Source organism: Camelina sativa, chromosome 12 (genome assembly GCF_030686135.1).
Source record: "Camelina sativa cultivar CO46 ecotype springtype chromosome 12, ASM3068613v1".
NCBI lineage: Eukaryota > Viridiplantae > Streptophyta > Magnoliopsida > Brassicales > Brassicaceae > Camelina > Camelina sativa.
In genome coordinates this window covers 33264699-33288429 of record NC_141891.1, presented here as the reverse complement: position 1 = coordinate 33288429, position 23731 = coordinate 33264699, and the positions used below count along the sequence as shown (strand labels likewise).

The window sequence follows — 23731 nt, the reverse complement described above, 5'->3', positions numbered from 1 at the left end:
TTATAAGGCTTTTATAAGGTAGAAACCTTATAAAACCTTTTAAAAACCTTGTAAATTTTTTTTGACAGGAAAATTTTTTTTGTCGAAATTTGTTATCAAAATTTTTTTGACAAAAAAATTTTGGCGGGAAAATTTTTTCGAAAACTTTTTTGGCGGGAAAATATGTCGGAAATTTTTTGGCGGGAAAATTTTATTTTTCTTTTTATTGATAAAATAATTTTCATCTAAGGGTAAAATGGTCATTAAAAATTAAAAGAGGGCAAAAATAAAAATGACCAGAAAAGAGGGTATTTTTGAAAAAGGGTATATCAAAAGGGGCATTTTTAACAAATTCTCTCATATTTACATATATTAAATTTTACATATATTTATTTGTATTATTACAACATAGATGTATGTGGCTGTATAATTGATGTGAAGCATCAACCTAACGATGGTAGTGCCAACGGTTATGATGAAGTAGTCTTTACTCTCCTCAATGGCAGGTACTAAATTTGGTTTAAACTTGGCTCTGTGTTGTTACATTTACATGTGTTCTTATTGATTTTTACTCCATCAATTAGAATTATCATATTTAGATACTAAGAAGATAATAACCTTAGTTATATTTTTTTAATAAAAATAGGAATGACACGCTTAAGTGTTGTGCAAAAAGGTTGTATGCTGAGTATTTTATGTATTATTGGAGATTAAAAGGATGACATTTTACATACACAACCGAGCCAGTGTTTTGTATTTTACGTTTTTGGAATGTTGGTGTTATTGGAGGTATGTATCGATCTTAGATTTTATTGTAATAAATTCTATTATCAAATTTAATAGAACATTTTGACTATGATAGGGAAACCATGCATTGTCAATCGCAATGGCTCATCAAGGATCTCCATAAAACCAAACATTGCTGGTTTGGAAAATCACAAAACAAAGTAAGTTTAAAAAGTAAATATTTATAATATCTTCTTAATATGTTCAGCTCTAAGATAAATTGCTCATATATTCAGCTCTGAATTCGCGGCGTGGTATTACATAAGGAACCTGGTGGGACATCAAGATGAAGCCACATGAACAATTATATAAGGAGATCAAGGATAAAGTCGTTATTTATAAGTGAAACCTATGCATTTATCCTTTTATGTATTAAAACCTAAGTGTTGTTGGACCATGACTCTTCTTTTGTTTTGTTGTACTCCGGATCTTGACGTCTATTTAGATAATTATGTTTGGTATGTTTTAAAATGAAACCATCTCACTCGTGGAAACCTTTTACGGTATAAGGAAATGCATATATGCATTAAAATTATTACTTACCACAATTGATTAAAAAATTTATCTAACATATTAATCTACTCATTTAAAATATGAAAGGTGAATTATATCTAAGAAACTAAATTAGGAATAAATATATTTTTAATTACTGTTGTAATTAAACGCAATCACAACAACTAACAAAATTATCCTTCTCCATCTCATTTTGTGCAAAGAAGGTTTTTAGACCTTCTACTACCCAGAAATTTTCTAAACATACTGATAAATCATTGAATATGAAACAGAGGAAAGATGAATGTGAGAACAAAACTCACAAAACTCCACATTTTTCAAACAAAGAGAAGAAATCTCGGGTAACTCCATTTTATGAAAACGAAAATCCAGCACAGCCATTTCTTGGATCTAATAATACAGTCCCTATAAAATCTGCACTTCGTCGAGTGTTGAAAGATATAACAAATATCACTGAAAGTAATAAAAGTGTTAGCAAATCTACAGAGCAGTCAGAGAGGATGTCAACATGTGAAAAAAATGGGATAAAAATTGCATTAACACCATCCACTTCAAGAAAAGAACTCCATGGTATGTAACTCTTTAGTATATATTATACATAATCAAATAACTCCATCAATTTAAAGCATTTCTTATTTTTTGTCAGGTTCTGTTGATGCATCTCCTACAAATATTGGATCTAATAATACAGTCCCTATGAACTCTGTATCCGGTCGAGTGTTGAAGGATTTAACAAATATCAGTGATAGTAATACAAGTGTAATCAAATCTACAGAGCTGTCAGAAAGGAGGTCAACATATGAAAATAGTAGCAGAATCAATACATTAACACCATCGACTTCAACAAAAATCATCTATGGTATGTACCTCTTAATTATAGATTATAGATAATTATTTAACTCCATTAATCCATAGTATTTCTTATGTTGGTAAGGTTCTGGATATGCACCTCCTACCAATATAGATTTTGCAGATTGTGATACACCTAATGTATGCATTTCTCCAATCCGGCGTTTGTCTTCTCTTAGAAAAAATTCAAGGATCAGTCCATATTCAAAAGGTTATATTTACGTATATTCATATAATATTTTTTATATATTGCATACTTTATAATTTAGTTCTAATACACATATTTTTATTTTAAAATATATATACATGCAATGGATCAAATATGTCAGAAATCATTGACACTCCAAGCAGAGATTCTGTAAATACTAATCAATCAGGCAATATGAATAAAGGAGTTACCTTGAATGTCATTACTCAAAAGACATCTCATTCGGTGCTACCAAGTATCATAGATCCAAGTGACGACATCAGTAAAAAACAACAAACTGGATTCGGTATACAATTTTATTTAGAATTATTTAGTGTATTTGGGTATCTATTCTATTCAAAATCTTGAAAAAGTGTTTATTTTACTAACCTCCTATTTTTCAAACCAGGAAAATTAAGGGTTTCTTCATCTTATCCTTCTGAGGATAACAATACTATTAGTAAATTCAGAGATTTGGATAACACATCTGACCAAGAAGACAACTCAGAAATTGAGGATTTTGTTAGTGGTATAGTTCTTATTGTCTCTACTAATATATAGTCAGTACTTATTCAACTCAATATATTTTTCTAAATAATGTTGTTTGTCAGATGATTCAGATGCTGAATATGAAAAACAAGTCTTTGACTGTAGTAGTCAAGAAGATGAACCTGATGACCCATCTGATGCTAATGATTCTGACTCTGATTCAGAAACGATTACACAAACTATTGAACATAGACACAAAGAATCTAAAGGTCGTTATGAGTTCCTAACCCTTTTTGATGAGGCTTTTCAAAAGGTGTTTGGTCAACCTAAATCAACTGTCAAGCACAATATAAGGTATGGTTAACACAATTGTTTTTTTCTATATCGGATAGTGAGTTTCGTCAAATTTAATTAACAGAGTTTTAACCAAATTCAGCTTATGATAATGACGGTGATCCTATCCACACATGTAAAGATTGTGGTGCTATTTTCTGTATGGTGAAAGATTAAATAGGAGGAAGAATACAAAAACACCAATATACAGTGGATGTTGCATGCATGGACAAATTCATCTACCGTCGTTGAAAGAATCTACCTTTTCTGTTGTGGTTATTAACATTTGATGATGACTTAGCCAAACATTTCCGAGAAAATATCAGAGCTTATAACATGATATTCTCATTTACCTCTATAGGAGGTAAAGTGGATCGTTCAGTAAAGAAAGATCGAGGACCTTCTATATTTGCTCTGCAAGGCGAAAATTATCATCTAATGAGTTCTTTGAAACCCAAACCTGGCGACTATCCAAAGTTTCAACAGTTATATATTGTTGATACTGAAAATGAAGTTGCAAACCGAATAAATATAATGAGGTGATTATAAATCCGAAATTTTATTTGTCAAATAATTTTACAATTTATTCCATTTACACTATTTGATCTTATCTTATCATTCTTTTATTCTCAGTAAAGGTAAAGATGATGAGAATCCATCTGTAAAGAGAAAGTTCAAAGAGAAAATTGTTGAAAACTACAGAAGATGTTGAATGAGATAAATCCTTACGTACAACATTTTTGTTATGCAAGAGATAGGTTTGCTTTGAAAAAAGAGAAAGCAAATTTCCATATGCGAATCGTGTCTACACGTGAGAAAGATGGCACCAAATATAATTTGTGTACTGCTTCTGAAGTTGCAGCATTGATACCTGGAGATTTCAATGACGAAATGAATAAGAGTGATATAGTTATTGAAATGCAATCTGGTAAGTTGAAAAGAATTCATGAGTGTCATATCTCTTATCTTGCTCTGCAATATCCTCTTTTATTTCCACTCAGTGAAGATGGGTACACATTGGGTTTAAAAAAGACAGTTAAAAAAAGATCAAAGAAGAAGAAGCGAAAGGATATAAGTATGAGGCAGTGGTACGCGTATAGGCTACATGAAAGGAAAGATGAGAAACATATATTATTTCGGTCTAAGTGTTTAATTCAGCAGTTCTTGGTTGATACATATACTATGATTGAGTCTAATCATCTCGGGTACCTAAAAAAAACCAGAAGAAATTCAGGAGTTCAAACATAGAGGAGGTTCAGCAAGCAGCGGATGATGGAGAAAATGATCTCACAAATCATGGTAACAGAGTTGTTATTCCACCTTCTTTCACAGGTAGACCAAGTTATATGAGGCAAAATTATTTGGATGCTTTGTGTACATGTAAACTTTTCGGGTTCCCAAACCTTTTTATAACCTTCACTTTCAGCGCGAAGTGGCCAGAAATCACGAGATTCGTCAACCAGAGGAATTTGAAAGCTGATGATCGGTCTGACATCATTTGCAAGATTTTTAAGATGAAACTAGAGAAATTTATGGATGATTTAACTAAGAAACATATATTGGGAAAAACAGTTTCAGGTAAATCTCTTCGACTAATATCTTACATTTTAAACTTTTTTAAATATGTTTCATTGAATTAGCTTAAATTTATAAACATAATCTATTTTGCAGCTATTTATCATATTGAGTTTCAGAAAAGAGTCTTCCTCATTCTCATATTATTGTTTGGATGGATAAAAAAACATAAGTTCCCAACAGCCGATCATATCGACAAGATAATTTGTGCTGAAATTCCAGATAAAGAGAAAGATCCAGAACTCTACGAAATTGTCAAAGAATGTATGTATCATGGTCCCTGTAGAAGTGTGAATATTAACTCTCCGTGTATGGTTGGAGGAAAATGTTCAAAGTTCTATTCTAAGGAGTTTGTTGATACAACAAACTTAGACAGAGATGGATATCCAATTTACAGGAGGAGGGATGATGGCCGTTTTATAGAGAAGAATGGTTTCAAGTGCGACAATACATATGTCGTCCCATAATACATAAAACTTTCTCTAAAGTACCAAGCTCACATTAATGTGGAATGGTGTAACCAAACTGGATCGGTCAAGTACTTATTTAATATGTGCACAAAGGTCAAGATCGTGTTACAGTGTCTGTTGAGGCCAGTCAAGAAAAGGATGAAACAAAGTATCCCTCCGACGGTGTCAATAATAAAGAGACAAAAAAAGGATGATGTTCATGATTTCTTTGACTGCAGGTTTATCTATATTACATTATAAAACATTAAAAAAATTTTTTAAGATGTTTATTTCGTTAAATAATCTGAACGATATGAATTTTAACATTTTGTAGATATGTTTCCCCATGTGAAGCTTTCTGGAGGACGAATCAGTATCCTATACACTATAGAACAACACCTGTTGTCAAACTTATATTCCATGAGGAAGGGAAGCAACCTATTTTCTACAAAGTTGGCGACAAGCCAACTACCGTATTAAATCGCCCAACTCTTGATCACACGATGTTTACCTCTTGGTTTGAGTTGTGTCTAAGGGATGAGGAAGCAAGAAAGCTTACATATGAACAGATTCCAAATAAATACATCTATGATAAAAAGGAGAAAGATTTTCGTTGGAGAGGTAAAACTGGTTCTCTATTGGGCGAATCAATTATGTGCCACATAATTTAGAAGATTCCTACCATCTTTGTATTCGCATCAATAGCAAAAAAGGTCCTACCAGTTTCAACGACATCAAAACTGTCAAAGGTGTTGTTTATAAAACCTATAAAGAGGCATGCTTTGCTTTAGGTTTGCTAGATGATGACAAAGAGTATATTGAAGACATAAAGGAAGCTAATTTTTGGTGTTCATCAAAGTTTTGTCGTAGATTTTTTGTGATAATGCTTATATCTGAAACATGGAAAATCCTATCAGAAGATATTGAGAAAAAAGAAAAACAGAGGAGACAACATCCAGGTATATTTTTACTTTTATAGCTTAATGTAATTTTACTATATACCAGACATTAAATATATGATAGCTTAATTTAATTTCTCTAACGATATGACTAAAAAAATTTTTTGGTAGACTTTTGTTTGTCAGAACTGGAAAAACAGAAATTGCTACTAAGAGAGTTACTGAAACTATTGAAAAGAAATGGATGTTCATTGAAAAAATACAACCTTATGCCACACATATCCCTTGAAGATGTAACATTGCCTAATCAGTTGATAATGGATGAACTCAACTACAACCGTGAGGATTTAATAAAGAAATATGTTGGTTGGAAAAAGATGCTGTGACAACCTGTCCGTGGACCCCACTAGCCTCACTGCTAGTTGTCCCCATAGGCTGGCCCTGCAGGGCATCGATCCTAACCCATCACTGTGGATTAACTCACATAATCCACCAGTAGGTTATTGGTGCATCAGGCGTTCCTCGAACCCTGGTCCCTCACCCTTTAACAACCTTCCCACAGACAAGTTGCCACCAATTGACTGCAGATCAATTGGTGGCAACTTGTCCTATGGGAAGGTTGTTAAAGGGTGGGGACCAGGGTTCGAGGAACATCTGGCGCACCAATAACCTACTGTGGATTTGGATGAATAGTTACATTTGCCCAGTGAGGGGTTAGGATCGATGCCCTGCAGGGCCAGCTTTGGGCCTATGGGGGCAAGCTAGCGGTGGGCTATGTGACAACCCGTCCGTGGACCCCACTAGCCTCACTGCTAGTTGTCCCCATAGGCTGGCCCTGCAGGGCATCGATCCTAACCCATCACTGTGGACTAACTCACATAATCCACCAGTAGGTTATTGGTGCATCAGGCGTTCCTCGAACCCTGGTCCCTCACCCTTTAACAACCTTCCCACAGACAAGTTGCCACCAATTGATCTGCAGATCAATTTTTGTTGTTTTGGTGTGAGCATCGATCGATACCCTTGTGGCATCGATCGACACCACTATTTCTGGGTTCGTCGGGTTTGTTTTAATTCGCGATTTTGGTTTGGAGTATATAAGTGGAGAAGCGACAAATTAAGGTTTTTAGGGTGTCTGGTCGCCGTTTGCAGAGATAGAGAGAGAGGAGAGAGCCTATTGTGGTATGAAGGAGATTAAAGGAGAAAGATCAGAATCGTTAGGGTTTGGGATGAAACAGTTTCGGCATATCAAATCGTTCTCAAAGGTAATGAAATTTAGTAGGTTTATTCCCAAGTCTTTCATCGTCATTCGCCTTTTTACAGAAGTAGATTTGGATTTAAACTCGATGAGTTATTGGCAGTTTCGTGAGACACGTTTTCTCAGACGCGAGTTGGGACCATCGGAGATTGTAACTGAGATCGTGGTCTCGTGTGGTGCCTGATCGTGCTGAAATTTTGTGGGAAGCTTCGTGACGTCTAGGGGTAGCTTTTCACCGGAGCGAGTTGATAGTTAACGGTTGGTTTTTATTTTAGGGATTCGTCTTTGAGACTGTTCTTTTCTGATGTTTCTGTCCAGTTTTGCTATAAGTCGTTTTTGGTTGTGTGGCTTGTTGTAGGGCGTTGCTGGGCTGTTTCAGACGTTAGGAGAGTCTCAACTGGTTGTATTCGTTGTTATAATCAGTTGATAAGGTGAGTGCATGACCATGGCTTATCTAAGCCTGAGAATCCTTTGTTGTTCTTGCTTGATTGGTGGTGCTTTGTGGTGTTGTTCTTGCTTGATTGGTGGTGTTAGTGGTGTTGTTCTTGCTTGTGGTGGTTGTGTTATGGTTCTTATAGGTTCCTGAAGGTTTTGGGTGAGGTTGGAACGGATTGGAGATGATTGGAAACGGAGGTTCGTCGTTCGGATTCATGCAGTTCGCGTCTGCGAAGGGAGTGTCGATCGACACCAGTTAGGTGTCGGTCGACACCATGTTTGGCCAGTGTCGATCGACACCTCTCTGGTGTCGGTCGACACCAAGTTGCTTGTTCCGTGATTTTTCTTGGTTTGTTTGTGTTTGGTTGTCATTTGTTAAGCATTGAAATCTCAGTTGCTTGTGTGTATAGCCAGTAGATGGGAGGATTGCCTCACTAAGTATTTGTGATAATACTTACGCATCTCAATTGTTGTTTGTGGTGTGCAGGTTTGTGTTGTGGAATCATGGCGATGAGGAGGAGGATGATCTAGGGTCTCGTTTGCGTGTTATTGGATTGTTGGATATGTTGTTGGAACCTTGGATAGAGATACGCTAGGTTGATGGATAGAATGCTTCGGATTGTTATTGTATTGAGGTTGTAATGGTTCTGTATGGTTGGTATGTTTCCGCTGTGCGTATTGGTTGTTATTGGTTTAAAGAGGAGATGTGATTTGGGTTGGTCTAGTTAAGTAGTATGGGCAGCTTAATTATATACTATATTTATTATTATTATTAAAAAAAACGGGTCGGGTTGTTTCATTTTGGTATCAGAGCCTTTACGGTTCTAGGATGGTTAAATGGATGGTTAGAGCGGTTAGGAATTTAATTGGGTGAATTATTTTCCTTTTGCTTGATGCATGATGTTGTGTGATGGAATTGATTTTGAGTAGTTAGTAAATTTGTTTGCGGTATGGAGTCCTAGTATCATCCTCTTCGAGCCTTCAATGAGATTCCACGGTAAGATGTGTACTCTATGTGCGGTTTTTGAATTGTGCTTAGCCTTCTGTTCTGGATAGTGCAGATGGCTAGAGAGGGTGCTGTTGGTCGCGCTCGTGGTCGTGGTCGTGGGCGTGGTCATGGTCGTGGTCGGGGACGAGGTCAGGTTCCTGAGGCCAGTGTGAGTGTGACCCAGAGCATGGCCAGTGAGGAGGTAGCGGAGTCACATGTTCATCCTAGTGTGTCTGGAGACCAGGCTGGTTTGGGTGACGGCAGGGCGGATGGGCCCGGTGTCGGTCACGGTGTTGCCCCGGGTGTGGGGGTTGCAGCAGGAGGTGCTCCAGGCAGGGAGGATGTCTTGATGGACTTGCTAGCTCAGGTTTTGCAGCGACTTCCAGCAGTAGTGCCGCTAGTGGTTGGTGGGCAGGATCCAGTGGTGCCGCCAGTGGTTGGTGGGCAGGTTCTAGTAGTGCCGCCAGTGGTTGGTGGGCAGGTTCCAGCGGTGCAGCCTGTGGCGGGTTTGTAGGAAGGTGTGCAGCCGGGGGCCGAGGTAGTGGATGCTCAGTATGTGCGGATGATGGAGCAGCTGCGGCATGTGGGAGCAGGGTATTTCTCAGGAAGTAACGATCCGAGTGTAGCAGATGAGTGGAGAGAGTGGATGGAGGATATTTTCCTTTCGCTTAGGTGTCCCGACCAGTTCAGGGTGGATCTGGCAGTGTTTTACTTGTCAGGAGATGCACGTGTGTGGTGGAGGTCGGTGACAGCACGGAGGGTGCAGCGGCGTATGTCTTGGGGAGATTTTGTGAGGGAGTTTAACTCCAAGTATTTTCCTCAGGAAACTCTTGATCGCATGGAGGCACGGTTCTTGGGGTTGACCCAGGGGGACCGCACAGTGCGGGAGCTGGATGCAGAGTTCAGTCGGCTTGTGGGGTATGCAGGCCGGGCATGGGAGCCAGAGTCGGCTCAGGTGCGGAGGTTTTTGTTGGCTCTGCGGGATGATTTGAGAACTCGGTGCAGAGTGAGGAGCTATGCTACGAGAGTGGAGCTGGTTGAGGTTGCAGCTGGGATAGAGGATGACTTGAGGTCACCATAAATAGAGTGTCATTAAAAAAAAGGAAAGTTTCTAAAAATGGGAAGTTTTAGGAATAGTTAAATCTTGGCTATTAATGGAAAGAGTTGAGGTAGATCTAGTCGGGAGATACTTGATGACATCAGACTTGTTTGCTCAGGATTGTGTAGGCCCAACTCATGTGATACCGATAGCTCGATGGACTTTGTGGCCAGAGAGTGGGAGTGGTATGTTTGCTTCGGATGACGATCCGAGAGCGCGCTTTAGGGTGACGACCCAAGAGCAGGATTATGAGACTCCCTAGATACTGTAGCTGTGAGCCGCGGCTCGGCAGTGAGCCGGTATGTCTCGAGGGTTGCGACCCGAGAGCGGGGGGAGTGGGCGTGTGAGACTCCCTGGATACCGTAGCTGTAGGCTATGGCCTGGCAGTGAGCCGGTATGACTCGAAGGTTGCGACCTGAAAGTGGGGGGAGTGTGAGTGACTTCCTGGATGCCGTAGCTTAAGGTGGTTAGCCTGATAGCGAGCCGGCATGATTCGTTGGTTGCGACCACGGACGGGGGAAGTACTGAGTTGTGAGCAAATAATGTCTAGGATGTGAGTATATTGACTAGAGGGAGACCTCATGGTTCAGTCGGAGGTGTGTGGGCTGTCGCAACAGTTGCACGGGAAACCTTGGCTACCGGTATTTAGTCCGGTCGGAGGACGTACGGGCTGTGTTAACGGTGGCACGGAGATCCTTGACGGATGGACAGTGTTGCGGGATTCGAGGACGAATCCTTATTGGTGGGGGAGAATTGTAACATCCGTGAACCGGATTATGCAGTTTTGGTAGGAGTGTCGATCGACACCCTTGTGGCATCGATCGACACCACTATTTCTGGGTTCGTCGGGTTTGTTTTAATTCGCGATTTTGGTTTAGTTGGTTTGGTTTAGTTAACTAAACCGAGTATATAAGTGGAGAAGAGAAAAATTAAGGGTTTTAGGGTGTCTGGTCGCCGTTTGCAGAGATAGAGAGAGAGAGGAGATAGCCTATTGTGGTGTGAAGGAGATTAAAGGAGAAAGAGCAGAATCGTTAGGGTTTGGGAGGAAATAGTTTCGGCGTATCAAATCGGTCTCAAAGGTAATGAAATTTGGTAGGTTTATTCCCAAGTCTTTCATCGTTATTCTCTTTTTTACAGAAGTAGTTTTGGATTTAAACTCGATGAGATATTGGCAGTTTCGTGAGTCACGTTTTCTCAGACGCGAGTTGGAACCATCGGGGATTGTAATTGAGATCGTGGTCTCGTCGGGTTCCTGATCGTGCTGAAATTTTGTGGGAAGCTTCGTGACGTCTAGGGATAGCTTTTCACCGGAGCGATTTGGTAGTTAACGGTTGGTTTTCATTTTAGGGTTTCGTCTTTGAGACTGTTCTTTTCTGATGTTTCTGTCCAGTTTTGCTATAAGTTGTTTTTGGTTGTGTGGCTTGTTGTAGGGCGTTTTGGGCTGTTTCAGACGTTAGGAGGGTCTCAACTGGTTGTATTGGTTGTTATAATCAGTTGATAAGGTGAGTGCATGACCATGGCTTATCTAAGCCTGAGAATCCTTTGTTTGCTTGATTCGTTGTGTTTTGTGGTGTTGTTCTTGCTTGTGGTGGTTGTGTTATGGTTATTATAGGTTCCTAAGGCTTTTGGGAGAGTTTGGGACAGATTGTAGGCTGATTGAAACGGAGGTTCGTCGTTCGGATTTGTGCAGTTCGCGTCTGCGAAGGGAGTGTCGATCGACACCAGTTAGGTGTCGGTCGACACCATGTTTGGCCAGTGTCGATCGAAACCTCTCTGGTGTCGGTCGACACCAAGTTGCTTGTTTTGTGATTTTTCCTGGTTTGATTGTGTTTGGTTGTCATTTGTTAAGCATTGGTTTCTCAGTTGCTTGTGTGTATAGCCCAGTAGATGGGAGGATTGCCTCACTAAGTATTTGTGATAATACTTACGCATCTCAATTGTTGTTTGTGGTGTGCAGGTTTGTGTTGTGGAATCATGGCGATGAGGAGGAGGATGATCTAGGGTCTCGTTTGTGTGTTATTGGATTGTTGGATATGTTGTTTGAACCTTGGATAGAGACATGCTAGGTTGATGGATAGAATGCTTAGGATTGTTATTGTATTGATGTTGTAATGGTTTTGTATGGTTGGTATGTTTCCGCTGTGTGTACTGGTTGTTATTGGTTTAATGAGGAGTTGTGGTTTGGGTTGGTTTAATTTAGTAGTATAGGCTGCATAATTGTTTACATTGTATTTAATTGTTAAAAAAAAAAAGGGTCGGGTTGTTTCAGATGCTAACAGAAGAACAGAAGAAGATCTATGATGAGATAATGGAAGCTGTCATCAATGACAAAGGTGGTGTCTTTTTTTATATGGATTTGGAGGAACAGGGAAAACATTTTTGTGGAAAGTATTGTCTGCAGCAATAAGATCAAACGGTCATATTTTTCTCAATTCAGCATCTAGCGGTATTGCCTCTCTACTTCTGGAAAGAGGAAGAACAGCTCACCCTAGGTTTGCCCTTCCTTTAAATCTAAATGAAACTTCTACTTGCAACATGTCACAGAGCTCAGAACTTGGTGCGTTGGTAAAAGAAGCAAAGTTAATCAAATGGGATAAAGCCCCAATGATGAGTAAATGCTGCTTTGAGACATTAGATAGAAGCTTGAAAGATATTATGAGGAATAAAGAAGACAAATTGTTTGGAGGAAAAGTTGTCTTGATTTCAGACAAATTTTTCCGGTTATTGTTGCCGGAGGAAGGGAAGTAATTGTCAATGCATCATTAACAAAGACTAACAAAGAACATGAGGTTGCTTCAAGACATTGGTAAACAACAGGCCAACGAGATTGAAGAGTTTTCAGCTCACGGTCTTGTTGCATCCTTGACACGGGTCCTTCGGCTAGCTTGCTGTACGGCGTGGTACTTGACCCTGGCACGTTCGGACTTGGTATGATCTTGGCGCGGAATTCTCCTTGTACCGTGCTGTCAGCTCACGGCATTGGACTGGATGTACATACATCCTGCTTGTCCGCTCAACACAGACCGAGTTATGACTTGATCGCGGAGCCATCATACGGGATGATTCACAGTACTTGCACCGTGGTACCAGATCATAAGTGGCTGCGCTTGGAGACCAACTAGGAATTCCTTGGTTCCGGTTGACACTCGAGTGCATCTCAATTCGTCTAGGAGTGGGTGCCCTTGGAGACCAACTAGGCAATCCTTGGTTCCGGCTGCGGCTGACTCTCGGTAAGATCTCCTCAAGTGGTCGCTCATGGCGGTACACGGTTGGAGCATAGCGCCTATGACTTGGTCCATAGTTTGGCTGGCGACTTCGGCTAGGTGGTACGGGGGTAGGCACCATTCTTTGTGCGGCTAGGTGCCTTGTATCCGGGTAGTAAGGACCCAAATCACCACTGTCGGAATCCTCGTTGCGTTTCACCCTTGGCTCGCTATGGCGCGTAGCTCGTGACATAGACGGCCAATAGTAGTAGTCCGGTGGTCCATGCTCGCGTTCCTCTTGATGCGGTCCTTCTTCAAAGTCCTTATTGTACCATGGTTCGTCCTCGGTAGCCTCTGGTTCCAGATCGGTACCATGGTGTTCGTCATACCATGGCTCGTCTTCGGTGGCCTCTTGTTCCAGTTCAGGACCATGGTGTTCTTCGTGCCATGGTTCGTCATCGGAGTTAAAATCCTCATACTCCATACTTGTTCAGGGTTGAATCAAGCATTGGCTATCGATCACAGCTCGGAAACTAGGTACGGTCGACGGTACGGACGACTACTGGTGGTCGGTAACGGTACGGACGACGTGTACGGACGGCTGGTACGGCCGTCCGATGATGATCGGATGACGGTACGGACGGCTGGTACGGACGACGGGTACGGACGGCCAACGGTGGTCAGACGTCGGTATGGACGACTGGTGCAAGCACAGGTACGGACAGCCAACGGTGGTCGGACGTCGGTACGGACGGCTGATACGGGCGGCTGGTACGGACGGTCAACGGTGGTCAGACGTCAGTTCGGACGGCTGGTGCGGCAATCGGTCGGATACGGAGGTCGATGACTGCGGTGCGTCTGGCTCTCGGTCCACGGTTGATTCTTGACCTTGGAACGTGTGCTACGTTAGTCGGACCACTCGTGTACAGCTGTCCACAAGCCACACGTTTTGCTTTAGTGTAGCAAATATCCCAAAGGCAAAATGAATATTCAATGATTGAAGGAGAGGATCCAATTATTCAACAAAAAAGCAAAAGCAACCTACAAAACGATAAAAGGAGAGAACTTTGACACAAAACGGCTACCCTAGGACTGGCATGCGTCTAAAGACCACCACTAACAAGGAAAACAAGATAAAGCAAAGAACTTTAACGATCTACACCCTAAAACAACCCAAAACAAAAGCAACACAACCTAAAACAAATCTAGCACAAACAACTCAAGAACACTAAAGAGCACAAGATAGAACAAGCAAGAACACAGGATGAAAACTAACAACCTAAGGCACACAAAGAAAGCAAAGGAAGCAAAGGATGATTAAAGATGCCAAAACGGAAAAGTAAAGGATAGATACATCCTTCTGTGGAACTTTCGGCTCTGATACCAGCTGATGTGAGCGCCGGACGCGGTCGTTTACGGAGTCGCTCGGACGGACGGTCGCTACGGACGGACGGTCGCTACGGACGGACGGACGCTGCAGTCGGAAAGACGCTGCAGATGGTTGAACGGTCGTTGCGGATGGTCTGACGCGGATCTTCAGTTGTGGAACGATGATCGGCCTTCGAACTTGTTGGTTCTCTTCAAGGCTTGATGGGATGGAGGAGATCGACCGAGAAGAAACTCGACTCGGCGATCTCCTGAAGTGATGGACGGCAGCAGGACGAGATTTGCCGATGAATAACTCGACTTGGCAATCTCCGGGAAGGATGGTCGGATGGGAGAATGTCTCGGTAAGAGACTCGACCCGATCGGTTCTCAAGAAAATGGTCGAATAGGATGGACGACGGACGCCGCGGATAGAAGGGTGGATTGTTGTGACGACACACGAGAGATGGCTTGGCTCGTGATATGGTCGAACTAGGGGATTACGAACCCGGTTCGTGAATCTCCTAGGGTTTCTCAAGAGCCAAGTCCCGGACATGGGCTAAGGAGATTGGTGAGACAAGAAAAAAGATTCTCTCTTTGGAAATTAATTCAATCTTCAAGTCTGCCTTTTACAATGAGGGTTTAGGCCTTTATATAGGGAGGCTCACATAAGCGAACACTTAACCCTAGAAAATGTGGCCATGATCTGAGCCTTACACTTGGCCATAAAACAAAAGCAAAAGTAAATCAAAGCAAAGACCAATCCAACGGTCATAGAAGGTTCAAGAAGAAATATAGAAAAAGAAGGAAGGAGATAGAAATGCCACGTCATTGGCTGGACGCAGTGGATAGGATCTTCACTTCCTTGGCCCATTATCTTGTCAATGAAAGTTTCCAAGTCATGAGCAGAGCTGGAACGAAGTGGAGATGCACTAGAGCTCGCTGCCTCGTTAAAACGTCTTTGGTAAACCCATTGGGACAAACCCAAAGTAGGAAAGAGAGTACAGCTCCTTCTAATGACTTAGGGATGTCTTCACACTAGCTTGTTGGTGAAGACACGCGTATCAAGCTTCCCAAATCTGGTTGCACCCTTGGCTCTTCTTTGGCGATGCTAGCCATGAGCCCTTTGTGTAAAGGTTGGAGCTTGGCTTGAAATATCCATTAGGTGACTTGTCTTGCTCCTCCTTGATGATCCTTGGGGACTGGTTGGTGCCGCACATCACTAAGAAGGCCGGTCCCAAGTTGTCTCGCGGGTGGTACGAGTGGCCAAGAGGTGTCCGGGTATTTTCTGAGGGGTGGCCGAGAGGTGTCCGAGAGGTGTCCGAGAGATGCGAGTGTTCATGGCCGAGTGACCGATCCCGTGCTCGCATCAGTTCCTCTCCGTTAGAGTCAATCATTGAAGCTGTTTACGGAAAGAACTTTGCCACCCAAAAGGATCCTAAATTTTTCCAAGAACGAGCTATTCTTTGCCCTACCAATGAAGATGTCAATTTTATCAATGATGTCATGTATCAAGTCTAAACGGTTAGTTCATCTTTAATCGTCCTTTATTTATTGTTAGTAATCCTTTAGACATAATTCATCGTATTCATTTATTTTGGTTTTGTTTTTTCTTATATTTTCAACTGAAGAAAGAATTTATCTAAGTTCTGATTCAATTGACCCTCAAGATAAACGTGCCCTGAAAAATAAGGTTTACTCACGAGATTTCCTTAATACCATTAAGGTTTCGGGTATACCTTATCATCGGCTTCGTTTGAAAATAGGTTGTCCAATTATGTTAATGAGAAATATTGATCCGCATGGTGGTTTAATGAATGGTACAAGACTGCAGATCACCCAAATAGCTGACCATGTTTTACAAGCTCGGATCTTAACTGGTACGCGAGTTGGTAAGATAGTTCTCATACCGAGGATGTTGATATCACCATCAGATGCTAGGTTGCCTTTCAAAATGCGTCGAAGACAGTTCCCAGTGTCAGTTGCTTTTGCAATGACTATCATTAAGAGTCAAGGCCAGTCTCTTGAAAATGTTGGTATATACTTGCCTAGACCCGTTTTCTCACATGGTCAGTTATATGTAGCAATGTCAAGGGTTAAATCAAAGTCAGGATTGAAGATGTTAATAACTGATAGTGAGGAAAAACCTTAAACGCAGACAACCAATGTTGTTCTTAAAGAAGTTTTCCAAAATCTTCATTAGGAAATGGAATAGTAATTACTTTCTAAATTTTTGGTATATTATAATTTTGTTTGACTAATATCTATACTACTAACTCTATATTTATTCTATTTTGGTCTGCATGTTAAATATAATAAATGGTTGAAGGGGATAAGGAAGAAGTATGATACCTCCATGACTTTATAACTCATGTCTAATATTACTATTCTTTAGTGTTTTTTCTTTTCTTATTGTTTACTTTGGATATTAAACATTCATAAACAAAAATTATTATTATTGCTTTGAATCTATCTTAAAACACAAACCAACAAAACTATAGTCCAATATTGTTGTGTGTGTAATCTCTTACGAACCTACTATTCGTTATTGTGGAAGATATATCCTTTTACATAGCTACTATTCAATATTGCATTGTGTCTGTTTCCGTAAGAAGATATATTATGCAAAGTACCTACTCAATCAATATTTCCAAATTAGTGTATAACCACAAATATATAAATAAAAACTATATAAACTTTGAAAATAAGTTTAAATACCTAAATCAGACAAGAAAAAGGAAAATTACAAAAATGTTATAAAACACTGGATGATGGACTCCATAACCAAGCCCATACACAGTCCATAGGTGCTCAAGACTCAAGGCCCATCGGCCAAGGCCTCTCGGCCACATCCTATTACTAAGTCGGTTTAGAGTCTTTGTATTTCCTATTCTGTTTTGGAAAGTCTTACACTATATATATGTAACCTCAAACACATTACATGAATAAGAACAAGAGATTTCAGCCTTTGGATTCTCTAGTTTACAACACGTTATCAGCATGATAGTTTCTACATCCAGCTGAGTAAAAATCCTAAAACCCTAGCAGCCGCCGTTCGTCCCTCTCTTCCAACAAAAACCCTAAACCGCCTTTGTTCTCTCTTCTGTTTGAGGTTCGTGGTTCGTGGTCAAGTGAAATCTGAGGTCTTTAGCTCCCAGATCAAAATTGGTCAGACCCCTTTGGTGTTAAGGTAAAATCGAATCTTATGGAACCATATAATCGAACATGATCTTAAAACTATTGAACCTTAAAACAAGCAAGTACACAACTAACAAAGCTTGAGATCCCTAAATCCTAAACTTTAAATATTGGACTGTATTATGCTTAGGTTGATTAGATTTCCTGTGTATTGCACCGATTATATCATGACTAAAATCCGATTGATTGCTTGCTATTGATTGTTTATGTCTCGCATGCATCATAGCTAAATTCGATCCTTGCATAAGAAAATTTAGAAATCGGCTGCATAAATCTAGGATTGTTAAACCATAAACTCGAGCATAGACTTGTTTCTTAGGTTGTTAAAACTTCCAATTCAATCTTATAATTACCCTGAAATTTAAGAAGCATTAGCTTTATTGTTCTAGGATTGAATCTGATTGCTCTTAAAACTTTTGTTTAAATTCTATAAAATTAAAACATGAAATCGAAATTAAAAACATAGATTAGGATATGTTCCTAATTAATTATAATAATTATCTAAAAGCCTAGAACAAAATTTACTAAAATCCTAGATTGAAAAGGAAAACTTAAGAAAAGGAAATCCTATGTAGTAATAAGGAAATTGTTTCATGCATTATCTATCTGTTTTTGTTGTCTTTGCATGCATGAATTTAAACCACGAAATTTGTAAGAGGCAAGGCATGTTTTGGTCTCAAATACCGCATGGCCTAAGACATGTTTCGGTCTCAAATACCGCATGACCTGAATTAATATTGATTGCATGATTTAGTCTCAAACACCGCATGCTAATGATCGGTTGTCTATTTCTGTTCTATGCAGATGGCAAGGCTCAAAAACCTAGAGTATGGTATCTTGAATGCTTCTGGAGACAACTATTTGTAATGGGCAATGGACACTAAGATCCATCTGAAGTCAAAGGACTTGTTCGAATACATCGAAGAGGATAATGACTGTTCTGACAAGAAAAAGTATAAGACCATTCAGCACATACATCAACACCTTGCTGAGAGTCTCAAGGATCAGTACCTCACCATAGAAGATCCTCTTGGCCTTTGGACAGTGCTTAAACGCAGATACAGACACCAAAAGACGGTGCCCCTACCAAAGGCTGAGTTTGATTGGAAAAACCTAAGGATCCAGGACTACAAATCCGTGGATGAGTATAACTCTGAGCTTTTTAGGATTGTCTCACTCCTTAGGTTGTGTGGTACTGAAGTAACAGAGAAGGAGCTGCTAGAGAAGACATTGTCTACCTTTAGCGCTAATAACATACTCCTTCAGTAACAATACCGGCAAAGAGGTTTTGATGACTATGGGGAACTTAACGAATGTTTACTGCTAGCTGAGCATAACAATGAGTTGTTGCTGATGAATAGTGCTATGAGACCTCCTGGTACAGCCCCATTTCCAGAAACACACAAGGTTGATTTGGGAAAGAAAAATGCTGTAGAGCCTAAAGAGCTTAAGGAGCCTAAGGAGACCAACTATGTCCACAGAGAAAGACACTACGGCCGTGGCCGTGGTGGCAGAGGACGTGGTGGTCGAGGAGGCCAAGCTAGCCGCTTTGATGGCTACGGCCGTGGAGGCCGTGGACGTGGTGGTAGGGGCCGTGGGTCCTTTAAACCACAATCCAAGGCTAAATCGGTTTGTCAACGATGTGGTATGTCTAACCACTGGGCAAAGAACTGCAGAACACCCAAACATCTCATTGATGCATATCAAGAGGTCTTGAAGAAGAATCCAGAAGCCAACTATGTGCATCTCGATGGTGAAGGAGACTTCGACCATGAGAATGATGACTCACTAGCCTATGAGACTTCCGATTGCCTTAAAGAATGATGATGGAATTTCGGTTTTATTTTTGGTTTAATTCTATGCTTTTATGATTTAATTTTTCGGTCTATGTATTGGATAATTACTTTGGTTTAAATTCAAAGATTTTATTTTATATAAGTGATTGTCTTATTAAATCAAAACACAAAATGTTGTTTTATATAGAAATGGCCGAGGATATGAGTGTACTAGTGGTGGACAGTGGATCCAGCCACACAATATTGAAGGATAAAAGATATTTCATAAACCTCATAATGAAAAGTGCCAATGTTAGTACAATTGCGGGTATAGGAAGTTTAATAGAAGGCTCACATATTATTGCCTAATGGCACACATATTGAATTAAGTGATGCCTTGTACTCGCCCAGCTCTAAGAGAAGCTTATTGAGCTTTAAAGATATCAGAATGAATGGTTATCATATTGAAACCAAGGGTGAAGGAAATAAAGAATTCCTATACATTACAGAAATTGTGAAAGGACATAAGAAGGTCCTAGAGACTATACCTGCACTAGCCACTGGTTTATACCATGCTAAGATTAACATGATAGAAGCTAACTTGGCAAAGCACAAACTGTTCAATGAACAGTTCACTCTATGGCATGACCGGCTAGGCCACCCGGGTTCGAACATGATGCGTAAATTGATTAAGAATTCGAATGGGCACAACCTTAAAGAGAGAAAAGTTATCCCTAAACATCTCACTTGTGTAGCATGTGCACAAGGGAAACTTATCATAAGGCCATCACCCGTAAAAGTCACTAAAGAGACTTTAAACTTTCTGGAAAGGATACAAGGTGATATATGTGGACCAATACACCCATTCTGTGGGACATTTAGATATTTTATGGTTATGTTCGATGCATCAACCAGATGGTCACACGTTTGCTTGTTATCCACAAGGAACCTAGCATTTGCTAGGATGTTGGCTCAAATTATAAGGCTAAGAGCACACTTTCCAGATTTCCCACTTAAGACTATACGTCTAGACAATGCTGGTGAATTCACATCCCTAGCGTTTAATGATTACTGTATGGCCATGGGGGTGAGTGTGGAACATCCTGTGGCACATGTCCATACACAAAACGGATTAGCTGAATCCTTCATTAAACGAATACAATTGATAGCTCGGCCATTGCTAATGAGGTCGAAGCTCCCTGTGTCGGCTTGGGGACACGCAGTCTTACATGCAGCAGAACTTATACGCATCAGGCCATCTAGTGAACACAAATAAGCTTCACCATCCCAACTATTATCGGGTCAAGAGCCAGACATATCCCATCTCAAAACATTTGGTTGTGCCATTTATGTACCTATTGCTCCACCACAGAGAACTAAGATGGGACCTCAAAGGAGGATGGGAATATATGTTGGATATGAGTCTCCCACCATTATAAAGTATCTTGAGCCAACCACAGGAGATTTATTCAAGGCTAGATATGCGGACTGTCAATTCGTTGAGTCCGAATTCCCTATGTTAGGTGGTGAGACTAGCAAGCTGGTCAAGGAATTAACATGGAATCAAACATCCTTAAATTGGCAAGATCCTCAAACTCTAGCATGTGATGCAGAGGTTCAAAATATTATTCATTTACAGAAGCTAGCTAATCAATTGCCAGATTCCTTTGCTGACCCAAAGAGAGTAACAAAATCGTACATACCAGCTTGTAATGCACCAATACGTATTGATATTCAGAAGGAACACAATAATTAAGTTGCTACATAGTCTAAGCCACGTTTCAAATGAGGTAGACCATTAGGTTCCAAAGATAAGAACCCTCGGAAGTCTAAAGGTGCAAAACAGACCGAGGTTAAGGGAATTACAGAAAATACAGACATAGCCGCGGAAAAGCCTAAGGAACCAAGTGTGGTTTGGGACGCTGAACCTCAAGGTCCTGAAGGTATTGATAATAATGAGATCTCAATAAACTATATCATGTCTGGAATTCAATGAAACCGAAAAGATGTCGACATCGATGAAATATTTGCATACAAGGTAGCACTTGAGATAAATGAGGATCATGAACCCACATCTATATTAGAGTGCACTCAAAGCAAAGATTGGCTAAAATGGAAAGAAGCTATTTGATGTGGAGTTAAACTCTTTGAAGAAGAGAAGTGTGTTTGGTCCGATCATAAGGACAACACTCTAAATTAAACCAGTTGGACATAAGTGGGTCTTTGTAAGGAAGAGAAATGAGAATAATGAAATTGTGAGATATAAAGCACGGCTTGTAGCACAAGGATTCTCTCAAAGACCAGGAATCGACTATAAGGAGACATACTCCCCTGTGATGGATGCAACAACATTTAGGTACTTAATAAGTCTGGCTATAAGAGAAAAACTGGATTTGCGGTTAATGGATGTTGTAACTGCATACTTATATGGTCCACTGGATAATGAAATTTATATGAGATTACCAGAGGGTATTGAGCTCAAAGATAAGAGCGGTTCTCGAGAACACTACTGCATAAGGCTAGACAAATCGCTTTATGGACTGAAACAGAGTGGTCGAATGTGGTATAACCGATTAAGTGAATATTTAGCTAGAGAAGGCTATAAGAATGACCCAATCAGTCCATGTATATTCATAAAGAAGTTTGCAAACAAAGGATTTGTGATAATAGCAGTGTATGTGGATGATTTAAACATCCTTGGAACCTCTGGTGAAATTGCCCAAACAGTAGAATATCTCAAGAAAGAATTTGAAATGAAAGACCTAGGTAAGACTAAGTTCTGTTTGGGATTGCAGCTTGAGTACAGAAATAATGGGATCCTTGTGCATCAAAAGGCATATACAGAAAAGGTACTCAAGAGGTTTAATATGGACCAAGCTCACTCATTGACTAGCCCAATGGTTGTGAGAAGTATTGAAGTGAATAAAGATCCATTTGCTCCAAAGAAGGACAATGAAGAAGTTCTTGGTCCTGAAGTGCCTTACCTCAGTGCTATAAAAGCGTTAATGTTCTTGGCTAGCCACACTAGACCAGACATATGTTTTGCCGTGAACCTCCTAGCAAGATATAGTTATTGTCCGACCATAAGGCACTGGAATAATATTAAACATGTTTTGCGTTACCTACAAGGAACGACAGACTTTGATTTATTTTATACTAACTATAACAAAGAAGGTTTAGTTGGTTTTGCTGATGCAGGTTATCTGTCCGATCCACACAATGGTAAGTCACAAACAGATTATGTGTTTACACACGGTGGAACAACGATCTCATGGCGTTCTATGAAGCAAACTCTTGTGGCCACATCATCAAATAATGCGGAGATCCTAGCAATTCATGAAGCCAGCCGTGAGTGTGTTTGGTTGAGGTCCATGACTCAACATATTCGGACTGATAGTGTCATGGACGACAATAAGGAAGCAACCGTAATCTATGAAGACAATGCGGCCTGCATCGCACAGCTCAAGGAAGGTTACATCAAGGGAGATCGGACAAAGCACATCTTACCAAAGTTCTTCTTCACACATGAACTACAAAAGGCCGGAAAATTTCAAGTGATACTAGTTCAATCATGCGACAACTCAGCCGATCTCTTCACCAAAGCATTGCCGACAACAACATTCAAGAAGCTCACGCACCAGATTAGAATGCGGAGGCTTAAGGACTTAGAGTGATGCTTGGAACAGGGGGAGCAATGTGTGCTGTATTCTTTTTCCTTCACTATGGTTTTGTCCCAATGGATTTTTCTGGTAAGGTTTTAATGAGGCAGCACCCCCAAGCACATTGCATCGATCCTTCCTAGCACTTGCATGGTTATGTCATCCAAGGGGGAGTGTTGTAAAACAGTGGATGATGGACTCCATAACCAAGCCCATACACAGTCCATAGGTGTAAAAGACTCAAGGCCCATCGGCCAAGGCCTCTCGGCCACATCCTATAACTAAGTCGGTTTAGAGTCTTTGTATTTCCTATTCTGTTTTGGAAAGTCTTACACTATATATATGTAACCTCAAACACATTACATGAATAAGAACAAGAGATTTCAGCCTTTAGATTCTCTAGTTTACAACAAAAAATAAATTACTAACAATAAATAAAATATCGTGTTGTAGCACGGGTTATCCCCTAGTAGAGACAATTAAAACCATTAGATTCCATTCTTTTACAAGAAAGCATCCCATGCCAAATATTACAATCTATTTTTTACATTTCAACTTGATCACGCAAAGTACAAATACTAAGCTTTTTATTTTGAATTTTTACGTTTCAAGAAACATTTCCTGGCAAAGTTATCCATTAAGAAGATAATACTGAATTTAAGAAATAAAATATCCTATATCCCTTTGTTAAT

General features: G+C 40.2%; 3 protein-coding genes across 3 annotated transcripts; all 3 read left to right on the top strand.

Moving 5' to 3' along the window:
- Positions 1-3928: 3928 nt before the first annotated feature.
- LOC147932975 (uncharacterized) lies at positions 3929-6445 on the top strand. The gene is made up of 6 exons (XM_087477238.1): positions 3929-4064; positions 4469-4714; positions 4808-5150; positions 5495-5781; positions 5952-6119; positions 6231-6445. The coding sequence occupies exons 1-6, from the start codon at positions 3929-3931 to the stop codon at positions 6443-6445; spliced, it is 1395 nt and encodes a 464-aa protein (XP_087333364.1).
- A 9745-nt stretch (positions 6446-16190) lies between these two features.
- On the top strand, positions 16191-16559 carry LOC147932974 (uncharacterized). Its single transcript, XM_087477237.1, has one exon. The coding sequence runs from the start codon at positions 16191-16193 to the stop codon at positions 16557-16559; it is 369 nt and encodes a 122-aa protein (XP_087333363.1).
- Positions 16560-18478: 1919 nt separating this feature from the next.
- On the top strand, positions 18479-19429 carry LOC147932973 (uncharacterized). Its single transcript, XM_087477236.1, has 3 exons — positions 18479-18702; positions 18790-18870; positions 19120-19429. Exons 1-3 carry the CDS (start codon positions 18479-18481, stop codon positions 19427-19429), a joined length of 615 nt encoding a protein of 204 aa, XP_087333362.1.
- Positions 19430-23731: the final 4302 nt, after the last annotated feature.

Bases quoted from the DNA above. Each gene is read 5' to 3' on its own strand.
- LOC147932973 (XM_087477236.1), top strand. From the start codon at position 18,479: ATGGACACTAAGATCCATCTGAAGTCAAAGGACTTGTTCGAATACATC. The intron at 18,703-18,789 runs GTTTGATTGGAA...CTCACTCCTTAG, and splicing joins GTGCCCCTACCAAAGGCTGA to GTTGTGTGGTACTGAAGTAA. The intron at 18,871-19,119 runs GTAACAATACCG...CCGTGGTGGCAG, and splicing joins GCTAATAACATACTCCTTCA to AGGACGTGGTGGTCGAGGAG.
- LOC147932974 (XM_087477237.1), top strand. From the start codon at position 16,191: ATGAGAAATATTGATCCGCATGGTGGTTTAATGAATGGTACAAGACTG.
- LOC147932975 (XM_087477238.1), top strand. From the start codon at position 3,929: ATGCGAATCGTGTCTACACGTGAGAAAGATGGCACCAAATATAATTTG. The intron at 4,715-4,807 runs GTAAATCTCTTC...TCTATTTTGCAG, and splicing joins ATTGGGAAAAACAGTTTCAG to CTATTTATCATATTGAGTTT. The intron at 5,151-5,494 runs GTGCGACAATAC...AACATTTTGTAG, and splicing joins ATAGAGAAGAATGGTTTCAA to ATATGTTTCCCCATGTGAAG.